Raw genomic sequence first — 14719 nt, forward strand, 5'->3', positions numbered from 1 at the left:
GGGATTTAACTGTAGAGGTATTATACTGTGTAGGGGGCTTTTAGGCAACCATCATTCTCTATGGGTCCATGAAGGGGGTATTTTATGGGGTTAGGACAGTAAGTGGCTTCTGTAGAGGTACTATCTCTATGTACATGCAATACATGTCCTCTCCCTGTCTTCAAAAGTTGGGAGGCATGCCATTCTGCGAGTGCGACTACACTCCATGACACCACCATTTTTTTTTAAGTGGGTGCACAATTAAGATTTGCTATGTTGCCCCATGATTTCTATGTAAGCTTTCTTCTGCAAATGACCTATTATAAGCCCAAAGTACCTTTTTCGATCTTTTGTTGACATGCAAACCTTCCACTTACCGCTCAAAACTGTTATTACACTATGTAGACACTATGTGGCGCTGTGTAATAGAAGTAGTTGGATGTTTTTTCCCCTCTATTCATTGTAAGCAGTATTAAATCAGGTTATGTGTAGAATCTAGTGCAGACAAAATATTGGGTTTTCCTATGGCATTTAATCTTATTTTTGTATAATTCATAGCTGCATCTTCCTCAGTTCATATATTTTCATAAACACTTTTTTTTTTTAAATCAGGTAGATTTTTATTGATTTTCAAACATAAAATAACAACAAGCAAAAGAAAAAAAGGAATATCCAAGAAAAACAAACCTACACCTCCCTCCCCGTCCTTAAACACTCCTCCCTCTGCGTCCTTTAACTGCGGCATTTAACTAGTTAACAGCCGCAGGTGAATCACAATTCCACCCTCGATTGTTGCAGGCACGTCAGCTGTATTGATTGGCCCTAAGCACGTAAATGTGTGGGCTCAGCACCGGAACCCACACCAAGCACGGGGAGTCCGACATCGGCGTACTATTACATCCAATGTCGGAAAGGGGTTAGGGTGGAGTTATAGTTCAGAGCTGCTTAGGAGAATATAGCATGTTTAAAGTTACATCTTCAACCATAAGGCAAATGTCATTACTCACATGCTTTCATAAACACATTAATCTGCTTCTTTTAATTGCATGGCCGTGGCATACCTTGTCCATATACAGTATATCTCATTGATATATTCAGTTATAAATTTAGAAATGAAGTATCAAATCCTATTAACGCATTCTCTATTATATCTTTTAGGTAATTTTTTCATTGCCAAGAATATGGTTGTAAAAATTGGGGACCTTGGATTGGCAACAACTGTGGGGCAGTGTGGAAAAATCCCAGGGTAAGGATTTGATAAACCATGACTGTCGTCCATGATTGTTAACTGTGAATTGTCTGACTGATGTCCTTTTCATGACAGCATCATATGTGGTACCCCAAACTACCTATCTCCAGAGGTTCTTGCCAAGGATGGCCACTCCTTTAAATCTGACATCTGGGCTCTTGGATGTATAATGTAAGAGAAGTTTGATAATATCTTTGAGATAATTTACATATTGTTTGCGTTCTCTAATCTAGATGGCAGTTTATGACTCTCTATGTTTTGTTAGAGATGAGCAAATACTTAGATGTTTTCCACTGTACTCGATGGTAGCCAAAACAGGGCTGTGCTTCTTGTGATTCCTAGTCTCCTGCAACGTTGTAATGTACGTTGTGTCAAGTCATTAGCAGGTCCCATCAGTCGCAGGAGGCACCTCGACTGCCAACATTGTAGTGTGAGCTGAGGAAGTTTGTATTGTCCTTGTCTGGGTTCCACAGAGTATTGACGTGGACAGTGGACCAGGGTAGAGTGGATCGTGTTGAACATTACAATTAGTTGTATAACTGCAACTCCCGCTATGCACTGCTACCTCCTGGCTCTCATGGCATAATCATAGAATGTTAGAGTTGGAAGGGATCTCAAGGGTCATCGTGTCCAACCACCTGCTCAAAGCAGGATTCACTAAATCATCTCAGACAGATGTCTGTCCAGCCTCTGGTTGAAGAATTCCATTGAAGGAGAACTCACCACCTCTCAGGGCAGTTTGTTCCACTCTTTGATCACCATCAGTGATGGGAATGTTAGTTTTACAACAGCTGGAGAACCAGAATTTGCGGACCACACATTATTACAAAGCATACAATTATTTATATATCTCTTCTTCCTTAGGATTTATGTAGAATATTAAAGGGAATGTGTCATCATGGTTATACTGCCCTCTCGTAAGGCAAAGTAGTGACAGACATGCTGATTTGAGCGGTGTCTGACTATGGTGCCCTTTTTCTGAAATGTACAGGGTTTTTTTTTCATTTTCAGCAGGCTGCCAGTGGTAAGAGCTAGAAGACCAGCATATTCATGGGCTGTGGCCTTCACCTGCCATTCTGCCACTGATCCTTAATAATAAGCTGAATCTATCAATCAGTGGCAGAAGGGCACACTTTATGAATTCACTGGACCCTAGTTCTCAGCTCTTCCATTGCACTGCAGAGGATGACTGTAAGTTTCAGAAAAACTGCACTTTAGTCTGTCATGCATAATCAACAAGTCCATCACTATCGCGTGCTGCCCTTAAAGGGTGCACAAAAAACCTAAAATGTGAACATAGCCCTAGTTTCTAAGTGCTTATACAATCCCACAATTCATAGGCCACTCATTGCTTTAAAATTGTGTGACAGTGAAATTTGTTTGTGCCCCCAGAAGGAGCAAACGTGAAGAAAGATTAGTGGACTTTCTCATCATATGTAGGTTCTTATTTCACTAAGAATTTTGACTGCGCAGTTGTATTTTTTCATATCTTAATGGTGTATCTGCACTTACTGTAGTTACACTTGGCATTTTCTGCATTTAGAGTGATACTAGCTGAAGAGCTCGGTGTTGCCCGGGCATAGTAACTAACTGTGGTTAGTAATAGCAAATTATATTTCCCCCTCACATCTCTCATTTTCCCCTCACTCCTCTCATTTTCTGATCACTCCACTATTTTCCCCTCACTCCTCTCATTTTCCACTCACACCTCTTCATTTTCACCTCACACCTCTCATTTTCCCCTCACTCCACTATTTTCCCCTCACGACGTCGCAGCCGGTGAGTTTTGCAGGGTGGCTTTTGAGGTGAATGTGTCTCCACCTGTGTGTGCGCTAACAACATGGGCCGTGTGGTCGGGGCTTTGCGTGTGGAGTGATTGTGGCTATGTGGACTGGGCGGGGCTATGTGGAATGGGCATGGCTTGATACATGCACTTACACATACATACATACACTCAGCTTCATATATATAGCTAGGGGTTTAGAGGACATTCTACAAAGATTTATAATGAATGGTTGGGTGGGGAGGATGCTGTATAGAGACTTAAAATTAATTGAGGGTTGAGGATGCAAAGTCTCTAATGCATCCTCCCTCATTCCCCAATCTAATGTATAAAGCTCAATGTGGGCGTGTATGTATGTATGTATGTGTGTGTGTGTATGTCCGGGATTGGCATCCGCACCTTCGCAGCTACAGCCACAAAATTTGGCACAGTCACACGTCTGGACCCCGAGAGTGTCCTAGGCTATGTTGTGAGGCGAAATTTTAACCCTGCGCGTTCCAATTCACCAATTTTGCCCCTATCTACATAATGGGGAAAAAGTGTGTGTATCAAGCCCAGCCCCTCATTATGATGTCACAATGGTTGCCATGGTGACGCTGATGTCATCATAGGTTGCAAGCCCCGGCAAAGTCAAAAGTTTATATACATTAAGATTACTCTGCCTTTAAACAATTCTGGACTGCTTATTTGATGATGTCACGTGTTTGGAAGCTTCTGATTTTCTTTTTTTTTTTTGGCAACATCTGAGTTAATTAGAGACACACCTGTGGATGTATTTTAATGCACACTTGAACACATTGCTTCTTTGTGTAGCATCATGGGAAAGTCATATAGCCATATTGACCAGAAAATGAAAAAAGTTATGGCTCTGGGAAGAAGGGGAGCAAAAAACAAAATGCAAAAACTGATATACCCCTGGTCATTAAGTAGCTAATGGGTGCAGAAAATCTGCAACATCAAAAACTCACCAAAACCCATCAAAAACTCACCACTTATAAGGCTATGGGAACATAGCCTTATAAGAGAACATTCTGATAATTTTGTAAAGATATATTCCCACTATGAGCTCTTCATGTAGCAGATTTTCTGAACTATTTCCGCACTGATCAAGCAAAATAGGTCACTTGCATTTTTTTTTAAAATATGCAGTGTAAAAAACTCACCAATAACGTTACATTTTGTATTGATATCTAACTTTAAGGTTTTGTTCCCACAATGAGTTTTTGATGTGGCAGATTTTCTGTCCCATTTCTGCACCTATTAGGTAAAATAGGTTACTTGCATTTTTTTTATATATGTGCAGCATAAAACAACTCAACAAAAATTAATTGTGGGAACAGTCTTACCTTTTGTATTGATGTCTTATTTTAAGGCCGGTATTTGGTCAGTTTTTGACATCAGTATTTGTAAGCTGAAACCAGAAGTGAAACAATCAGAGGAAAAGTATAATAGAAACATGTTATCACTTCTGTATTATTCATAAACTCCTGGTTTGGGATTACAAATACTGCGGTAAAATACTGACCAAATACTGAGTTAAAATACCGACCAAACACTGAGGTAAAATACTGACCAAATACAGAGGTAAAATAATGACCAAATATTGAGGTAAAATACTGATCAAACACAGATAAAATACTGACCAAATACTGAACAAACACTGAGGTAAACCACTGACCAATTACTGAACTAAAATACCGACCAAACACAGATAAAATACTGACTAAATACTGAGGTAAAATACTAAAACAGTGAGGTAAAATACTGACCAAGTAATGAAGTAAAATACTGATCAAACACTGAGGTAAAATACTGACCAAACACTGAGGTAAACCACTGACCAAATACTGAGGTAAAATACTGACCAAATACTGAGGTAAAATAATGACCAAATATTGAGATAAAATACTGATCAAACACAGATAAAATACTGACCAAATACTGAAGTAAAATACTGAACAAACACTGAGGTAAACCACTGACCAATTACTGAACTAAAATACTGACCAAACACTGAGATAAAATACTGACTAAATACTGAGGTAAAATACTAAAACACTGAGGTAAAATACTGACCAAATAATGAAGTAAAATACTGATCAAACACTGAGGTAAATTACTGATCAAACACTGAGGTAAAATACTGACCAAACACTGAGGTAAAATACTGACCAAGCACTGAGGTAAACCACTGCCCAAATACTGAGCTAAAATACTGACCAAATACTGAGCTAAAGTACTGACCAAATACTGAGGTAAAATACTGACCAAATACTGAGGTAAAATACTGACCAAATACTGAGGTAAAATAATGACCAAATACTGAGGTAAAATAATGACCAAATAATGAAGTAAAATACTGATCAAACACTGAGGTAAAATACTGACCAAACACTGAGGTAAAATACTGACCAAATACTGAGGTAAACCACTGATCAAATACTGAGCTAAAATACTGACCAAATATTGAGCTAAAGTACTGACCAAATATTGAGCTAAAGTACTGACCAAATACTGAGATAAAATACTGACCAAATACTGAGGTAAAATACTGACCAAATACTGAGGTAAAATACTGACCAAATACTGAGGTAAAATACTGACCAAATACTGAGGTAAAATAATGACCAAATAATGAAGTAAAATACTGATCAAACACTGAGGTAAAATACTGACCAAACACTGAGGTAAAATACTGACCAAATACTGAGGTAAACCACTGATCAAATACTGAGCTAAAATACTGACCAAATACTAAGCTAAAATACTGACCAAATACTGAGCTAAAGTACTGACCAAATACTGAGATAAAATACTGACCAAATACTGAGGTAAAATACTGACCAAATACTGAGGTAAAATACTGACCAAATACTGAGGTAAAATAATGACCAGATAATGAAGTAAAATACTGATCAAACACTGAGGTAAAATGCTGACCAAACACTGAGGTAAAATACTGACCAAGCACTGAGGTAAACCACTGATCAAATACTGAGCTAAAATACTGACCAAATACTGGGCTAAAATACTGACCAAATACTGAGCTAAAGTACTGACCAAATACTGAGGTAAACCACTGACCAAATACTGAGGTAAAATGCTAACCAAATACTGAAGTAAAATACTGATCAAACACTGAGGTAAAATACTAAAACACTGAGATAAAATACTGACCAAATACTGAGGTAAAATACTAAAACACTGAGGGAAAATACTGACCAAACACTGAGGTAAAATACTGATTAAATACTGAGGTAAAATAATGACTAAATACTCTTTAACTCTTCTGCCAGTTTTAGGACTGCTGCCCAGGTAGGGAGGACATCAGTGCTGGGCTCCCTGCACCTACACACAGACCACATCTGCCTGCTATAATCCCCTGTTGCAGTCAGGAATCCAGGCCATTTTTACTTTGTGCCCTGGGTGACTAAACACTGCAGCATTATTTCCCAGGAAGGCTTGTGTAATGCAAGCAAAAGGGGAGACTCTCGGGCATGCGCAGTGCCGCTCTTCTTCTACATAGCAAGGCTGGAGAGGGCAGAGCTGGCACTACACTTGCAGCTCCACATTCAGTGGACAGCTCTGCAGCATCATGACCCAGGCGCCCTGCTCGTGCCATAGCCCCCTCCAGGCATCGTCCTCCCCTCAACCAATGTCACTTGGTGCTTGATTGCAGATCACGGGCTACAGGGATCCATCCACACAAAGCATCAATCCCAGGAAGGCTGCAAGGAGCATTCTGCGTGTGGAGTGAGTGTGGCTATGTGAAGTGGGTGTGGCTATGTGGAGTGGGCGTGGCTAGACACACACACACACTCAGTTTTAAATATATAGATTTTGAGGAACATACATTATATGCCCAATTTTATTATTCCATCTTTTTTTAACCCCCTCATCCCCAAGCCTGTTTACGCCTTCATGACCAGGCCAAATTTTACAATTCTGACCAGTGTTACTTTATGTGGTAATAACTCAGGAACGCTTCAACTGCTCACACCGATTCTGAGATTGTTTTTTTCGTGACATATTATACTTCATAAATAAAGTGAAATTTTATTCACAGCCAACGTGTGATAATAGAATATTTAAATCCAATGTTTCGGCGTTGTGGCTTTTTCAAGGGTGTCTGTGTATATAATAAAGTGATAGACAAAATAACATACAAATTAAATTCCATAAATATGGTATGTTGGTATAGCACATACATTTACATAGATACATTAATCCAACTGAGGAATTACATCATTCCAAAATGGAAGAACAAAGCAATCGTTACAACGTATATCAGGCTTGTCTGATGAGTCTGAGCTGTCCTTTCTCTCCTGGCCGTTCCAGCTGCCAGTCCCTTGGGGGTTAGCTGCTGGGCGTCCGTGGACAGTCCTGGTGATCATCGGGAGCCAAGACTAACCCCACCATCAGGGGCTCTAGTGAAAAGTCAGGTGCTCACCGAGTCACACCCCTCCAGGCTCTCCTCAAATCACTACACAGTGGTTCCACTACACCCGGTACAATTGAATTTATATAAATGTATGAGTTATGCCACCTCCATACCAAATTTATGGTATTTAATTTGTATGTTATTTTGTCAATCACTTCATCATATACACAGATACCCTTGAAAAAGGCACAATGCCAAAACATTCAATCTAAATATTCTGTTATCATCACGTTGGCTGTGAATAAAAATGAACTCTATCTATCTTCATCTCAAGTGTCATATCTGCACCTGTGAGGGACAGAATCTTATAAAAAATACAGAAAATCATGTTGTATGATTTTTACATAATCAACTTGCATTTTATTGCATGAACTAAGTATTTGATACAATAGAAAAACAGAACTTAATATTTGGTACAGAAACCTTTGTTTGCAAGTAGAGGTCAGATGTTTCCTGTAGTTCTTGACCAAGTTTGCACACACTGCTGCAGGGATTTTGACCCACTCCTCCATACAGATCTTCTCCAGATCTTTCAGGTTTCAGGGCTGAAACTGGGCAACATTGAGTTTCAGCTCCCTCCAAAAAATTTTTATTGGGTCCAGATTTGGAGAATTTCGAGGACACTCCATGACCTTGACATGCTTCTTATGGTGCCACTTCTTAGTTGCTCTTGCAGTGTGTTTCAAGTTATTTTCATGCTGGAAGACCCAGCCATAACCCATCTTCGATGCTATTATTGAGGGAAGGAGATTGTTGGCCAAAATCTTGTGACCCCATCCATTTTCCCTTCAAAACAGTGCAGTTATCCTGTCCCCTTTGCAGAAAAGCACCACCAAAGTATTTTTCCCCAACCATACTTCACGGTTTGGTCAGTGTTCTTGAGGTTGTACTCATCCTTCTTCCTACAAATACGGAGAGTGGAAATGATACCAAAAAGTTCTATTTTGGTCTCCTCTAACCACATGACCTTCTCCCATGCCTCCTGTGGATCATTCAGATGATCATTGGTGAACTTAAAACGGGTCTGGACATGTGCTGGGGTGAGCAAGGGGGACCTTGTGTTACGGGCTGGTGGAACGCACCAAATAATAAAGATGGTGTTTAGGTGCGTTTGCAGCCCAGGGTCCACCGTGCAGAAGTGTTAACTGCTGCTCGGTAATAGCGGACGCGATATGGCGGTATAATAATGGAACACACGGGGTTAACCTCACCCAATGTGTACAGAGGCTGACTCTGTTATCTCACAGAGCCGCACAACCGCAAAATAATAAATGCCGTAGCCTGTTATTGCTCACAGAGCTCGGCAGTGTGAGCACTAGCGTATAGTCACAGAGCCCTTAGACCGCAGGACTGCAGTCCCTCTAGACCACTAGCATTCGGCACCGCGACTGCGATGCCAGCAAGAGTTAAATAAATTACCTGTGCAAGTGTGCACAGTGCCGCTCAGGTGGACGTCACTAATTGCCCTGGGTTGGGCCAGGTAAGCGCACAGGTTGCGCAAGGCGTTGCACCGGCGTGGCTGTCATTTGCCGCGGTTTGATAGTGCCCTGTAGTGGGCGACACCATCGGACGCTAGTGTGCAGACGGCTGGTATGCACTGTGGCCTATAGCCTAGCCACTGGCAGGCGCTGACTCAGACTCTAAACCCTACCAACATACGTATCAAAAGGGAAGGGGTTTCATAATGAATCAGTCACCAGATACATGCATCCATCATCATACACTCCAAACTATTTGAGTCTATCCTAGCGCATGGCTGCACGGCCATGCTGCTCTTTTATAGCTGCGTCCTTCCGGGACCTTCCTGACCTTTCAGATGGTCCAATCCGAGCTGGAGAAGGACCTGAGCATGTGACCTCCGATCTCCAAAGAGAAATCGTCCCACGGGCATGCTCAGTGGAGCGAAAGGAGGACTTAGTCCCTGGAGTGGCTCGCTGCTGGCCAGCATGCGTTGTCAAACCTGAACCAGAGGTGGCAGCAGCAACCGATCATACACTGCTGGTCTGGGCAGAGCGTCTGGACCAACGAGTCTGCTAAGCAGGCTCCACTGCGGCCGAAGAAGAATGGGAGACCGCTGGGTGCAAGGCTCTGGATTCCTGCTGTGCAGTGGCAGTAACCCAACGCCTAACACCTTGTGTGCCCTGCAGGATTTTAATCCATGACAATGTAATGTGTTACTAACATTAACCTTTAATACTGTGATCTCGGTTCCAGGTCATTGACCAGGTACTCACATGTTGTTCTGGGCTGATTCCTGACCTTTCTTAGAATCACCCTTTGCATGGAGCCCCAAACCGAGGAAGATTGACAGTTATCTTGTGTGTCTTCCGTTTTCTAATAATTGTGCCAACAGGTGTTACTTTCTCACTCAGCTGTTTGCCTATTGTCATGTAGCCCATCTCAGCCTTGTGCAGGTCTCTAATGTTGGCTCTTTGGTCTTGGTCATGGTGGATAGATTGGAATGTGATTGAGTGTGTGGAAAGGTGTCTTCTATATAGGTAGTGTGTTCAAACAGATGCAATTAATACAGGTAATGAGTGCAGAGTAGGAGGGCTTCTTAAAGAAATACTAACAGGTCTGTAAATTCTGGTAGATAAGATTTGAGTTTATTAGTGAAAATATTGAAAATTTGACCAAAAAAATTGAAAATGTCACAATTTTCAAACTTTGATTTTTTTTTTATGCCTTAAACCAGTTAGTTATACCACACAAAGTAGGTAATACATAACATTTACCACATGTCTACTTTACAACAGCATCATCTTTGAAACATTTGAAATATTTATTTTGTTAGGAAGTTAGAATGTTTAAAAACTTATCAGCAATTTTTCATTTTTCCAGCAAAATTTACAAAATAAATTTGTTTTTACGGGCCATATCAGTGACTTTGAGGGGCCTAAATGACAGAACATACCCAAAAGTGACACCATTTTAAAAACTGAATGTGACTCTAGTCACTTCTCATGGCCAAGCCAGAGTGCTCAAGGAGTCCAAGGTCAGAAGCCAAGAGGGTTAGTCATAAACAGAGGGAAGATACAAAAGCATAGTCAGGTATCGTTCCGAGGTCAGAGTATCAGGAGGATAGCAGATCAGAGCTGAAGAGGTTAAACAGGCGGATGGTCAGAACGAAGTCCAAGGTCAGGCAACAGATCAAGCATACAGAACTCAAGGCTCAGGAAAACACAAACCTCACACGGTGAATTTACAGTCTGGCAGTGTTCTGGGAGACACAGCTCAGTTAAGAAGCATGGCCTTTAACTGGAATAATGAACACATGGAGACAGCCGACGCATCACAGTCTCAGATTGGATGGCCAAGCTGTCATTCAAAGTACTGACAGCTTCAGCACATCCCTATACTGGATTGGATGGCGAACTGTCAGTAAATGCATCCCAGACACACTGAGGGGTGGAACCGTGACACTGAACCTCTCAAAGTGCTTAAAACTACATTCAAGAAGCTTATTAGCCCTTTAGGTGCTTTACAGGAATTAAATCAATGTAAAAGGTAAACATGAACATTTTTATTTTTACCACAAAAATGATGCTTTAGCCCCAAACTTTTCATTTTCACAAGGGTATCAGGAGAAAATGGACCATACCCAAATATGTGGTGGAAAGTTACTGTTTGGAGACATGAGAGTGCTCGGAAAAGAAGAAGCACCATTTGACTTTTGGAGCGCAAAATTGGCTGGAATAGATAGTGAAGGCCATGTCTTGTTTGAGGACCCCCATATGTCCCTAAACAGTGGAAAACACCCAGAAGTGACCCCATTTTAGAAACTACACCTCTTGAGGTATACAAATACGGGTATAGTGAGAGCATTTTAAACCTACAGATTATCCAAAGAATTGTGTAACATTGGGCAATGCAAATGAAATATTTTACTTTTTTCAATAAAATGTTTTATTCCCAAGTTTTTAATTTTCAGAAGGGCTATTAAGAGGAAATAAACAACATGATTTGTTATGCAATTTCTCTTGATTTCACTAATAGCATATAATGTTGTCAAAAACTACTTTTCAGGCACAGTTCAAAGATCAGAACGGAAAGAGCGATATATCGGAGTGCAAATTTTGTGTCATGTCACATTGGCAGAGCCCCTGAGGTGCCAGAACAGCAGAAACCCCATAAGTGACACATTTTTACAAACTACAATCTTCAATCTATTCATGTAGATATACAGTGAGCATATTGACACCACAGGTGTGTCACAAAATTGTAGACTATGTCGTATAAGAAGTATTGAGGGCACAACAGAATTATACTCGGGATCTCTAGCCCCACACTTGTAATGAAGCTCAAATTAAACAAACGAAGAAAAAGAAGTTTGTACAACAAATGGCCAGGATCACCATTAATATAACAAGTAAATAGAACAAAATGTATTGAAATAATATTATACAAACAAGATACAAAACACACATTTAAAAACAATTAAAAAGTCAATAATGGCTAAAATGACACCTGGAGGACCCAGTAGGGACCATCCAGACTCCTCCACTGTGTGCACCAGAAATAAGAAATTACGCACCAATACACAGACCTAGGTTCAATGAGAACTAACCAATAGATATAGTGTATAATAGCAGATCAAAATAAGGTAATGAACTAGAATAAGTATGATATACAAATTCTATAGAACAAGCTGCACAAAGTCCACAATGTAAGATGAGGATACTAAACCCTGGATAAAGATATAAATAAAATCAAGCAACATCCTGTAAATGAGGGATATAGCACATGACCACCAGGGAGAAAATGGGTAGCAGCATAAGACCTGCTAATGGATGCGGTAATGCAGACGTCCGGTCACAGCATGATGTATGGAGGGTTTTAGACTATTAGACGGTGAAAAAATAATAATTCCATTTTTACATGTTGTTTTAAACAGTCTAAAATTAAATTCGGCACTCCCAAATTTAATGCAGAAAGATTAGAGAATATTTTATTAACAAATCAGGACCAACTGAGCAGTGGAATATTCATGAGAAGGATATCACAGCACTGGGGTCAATGCACAACAGTGCAGGGGATAATGATTTGTTAATGTCGCCACCAGAAACGTAAGACAATTTCTGATGAAGGTCCGACTTGGGCTGAAACGTCAACATTTATATACAGTGGATAGACCAGTATTAGTAAAATATTCTCTAATTTTTCTGCATTAAATTTTGAAGTGCCAAATTTATTTTCAGACTGTTTGGAGTGGTATCCTATTTATGCACCCAGTAATCAGTGGTGTGCCGCGCAGCCTTTTTTTGATACATGTTGTTTTAGCCCCAAATTTTTAAATTTCAAACGGGGAAAAAAGAAAGAAAGCAAACCACATAGTTTATTACACAATCACCAAGACTTAGTGGTATGCCCATTTGCAAGAAGCACCCGGAAAATATGATGTATCGGTACATCATATGTCGGGAAGGGGTTAATGTATTCAATTTGTATTGTTTGGACTTCGCCTAACAGCGATTCCTATGAACATTTTTAGATTTACAGTGGTGACTCCGTTTCTTTGTAGTTTGATATATATATATATATACACTCACTGGCCACTTTATTAGGTACACCATGCTAGTAAGGGGTTGGACCCCCTTTTGCCTTCAGAACTGCCTCAATTCTTCGTGGCAGAGATTCAACAAGGTGCTGGAAGCATTCCTCAGAGATTTTGGACCATATTGACATGATGGCATCACATAGTTGGCGCAGATTTGTCGGCTGCACATCCCTGATGCGAATCTCCCGTTCCACCACATCCCAAAGATGCTCTATTGGATTGAGATCTGGTGACTGAGGAGGCCATTTGAGTACAGTAAACTCATTGTCATGTTCAAGAAACCAATCTGAGATGATTCGAGCTTTATGACATGGCGCATTATCCTGCTGAAAGTAGCCATCAGATGTTGGGTACATTGTGGTCATAAAGGGATGGACATGGTCAGCAACAATACTCAGGTAGGCTGTGGCGTTGCAACGATGCTCAATTGGTACCAAGGGGCCCAAAGAGTGCCCAGAAAAAATTCTCCACACCATGACACCACCACCACCAGCCTGAACCGTTGATACAAGGCAGGATGGATCCATGCTTTCATGTTGTTTACGCCAAATTCTGACCCTACCATCCAAATGTCGCAGTAGAAATCGAGACTCATCAGACCAGGCAACGTTTTTCCAATCTTCTACTGTCCAATTTCGATGAGCTTGTGCAAATTGTAGCCTCAGTTTCCTGTTCTTAGCTGAGAGGAGTGGTACCCAGTGTGGTCTTCTGCTGCTGTAGCCCATCTGCCTCAAAGTTCGACGCACTGTGCGTTCAGAGATGCTCTTCTGCCTACCTTGGTTGTAACGGGTGGCAATTTGAGTCACTGTTGCCTTTCTATCAGCTCGAACCAGTCTGCCCATTCTCCTCTGACCTCTGGCATCAACATGGCATTTCCAGCCACAGAACTGCCGCTCACTGGATTTTTTTTCTTTTTCGGACCATTCTCTGTAAACCCTAGAGATGGTTGTGCGTGAAAATCCCAGTAGATCAGCAGTTTCTGAAATTCTCAGACCAGCCCTTCTGGCACCAACAATCATGCCACGTTCAAAGGCACTCAAATCACCTTTCTTCCCCATACTGATGCTCGGTTTGAACTGCAGGAGATTGTCTTGACCATGTCTACATGCCTAAATGCACTGAGTTGCCGCCATGTGATTGGCTGATTAGAAATTAAGTCTTAACACACAGTTGGACAGGTGTACCTAATAAAGTGGCCAGTGAGTGTATATTGAGAAGGCAATATAAGTGTGATGACATATTCCCTTTAACTTTACTGCACGCACAACTAATAGAAAATTAGATAGATTTATTAAAGATCCTTATGGATAAAATGTTTTTTTCGGACTCACTGTGCGCTGCTAGACATAGTTCAGTCGTACAACATGAAGGGTATTAACAATTTAATTCCCAACGCGTTTCGAAGTTTCTAATACTTCTTCCTCAGGGGATGACATCCACACACAGTGAGTCCGAAAAAAACATTTTATCCATAAGGATCTACACTGGCGGTCACGGAGTGGACCTTCGGGCGTGCAGCAGCTGACAGTCGATTATGTGCCTTTATTTCCCTGGAAAAGGTGAGTGAATTTCTTATCCTCTACTCCCAGTACTACCCGGATAAGACCCTATTGCGCCTTCTTTTTTCCTTTAGCTCCTTGTATATAGATTTATTAAACACATAGTTACATCTTATCCCTGGTAATTGACATCTTTAAGGCTGCGTTCACA

At 40.8% G+C, this 14719-nt stretch overlaps 1 protein-coding gene across 2 annotated transcripts in view; it reads left to right on the forward strand.

Annotated features, from left to right (window-relative positions):
* LOC141049881 (serine/threonine-protein kinase PLK2-like) overlaps positions 1-14719 on the forward strand; it is a 163967-nt gene that overhangs the window by 95892 nt on the left and 53356 nt on the right. For both annotated transcript variants that reach the window (XM_073546724.1, XM_073546732.1), the window contains exons 8-9: positions 1138-1225; positions 1304-1399. In XM_073546724.1, coding sequence (XP_073402825.1) covers positions 1138-1225; positions 1304-1399 — 184 coding nt within the window. The remainder of the gene's footprint in view (positions 1-1137; positions 1226-1303; positions 1400-14719) is intronic.

This window comes from Dendrobates tinctorius, unplaced genomic scaffold (genome assembly GCF_039654945.1).
Source record: "Dendrobates tinctorius isolate UK_male_01 unplaced genomic scaffold, ASM3965494v1 ptg000011l, whole genome shotgun sequence".
Taxonomy (NCBI): domain Eukaryota; kingdom Metazoa; phylum Chordata; class Amphibia; order Anura; family Dendrobatidae; genus Dendrobates; species Dendrobates tinctorius.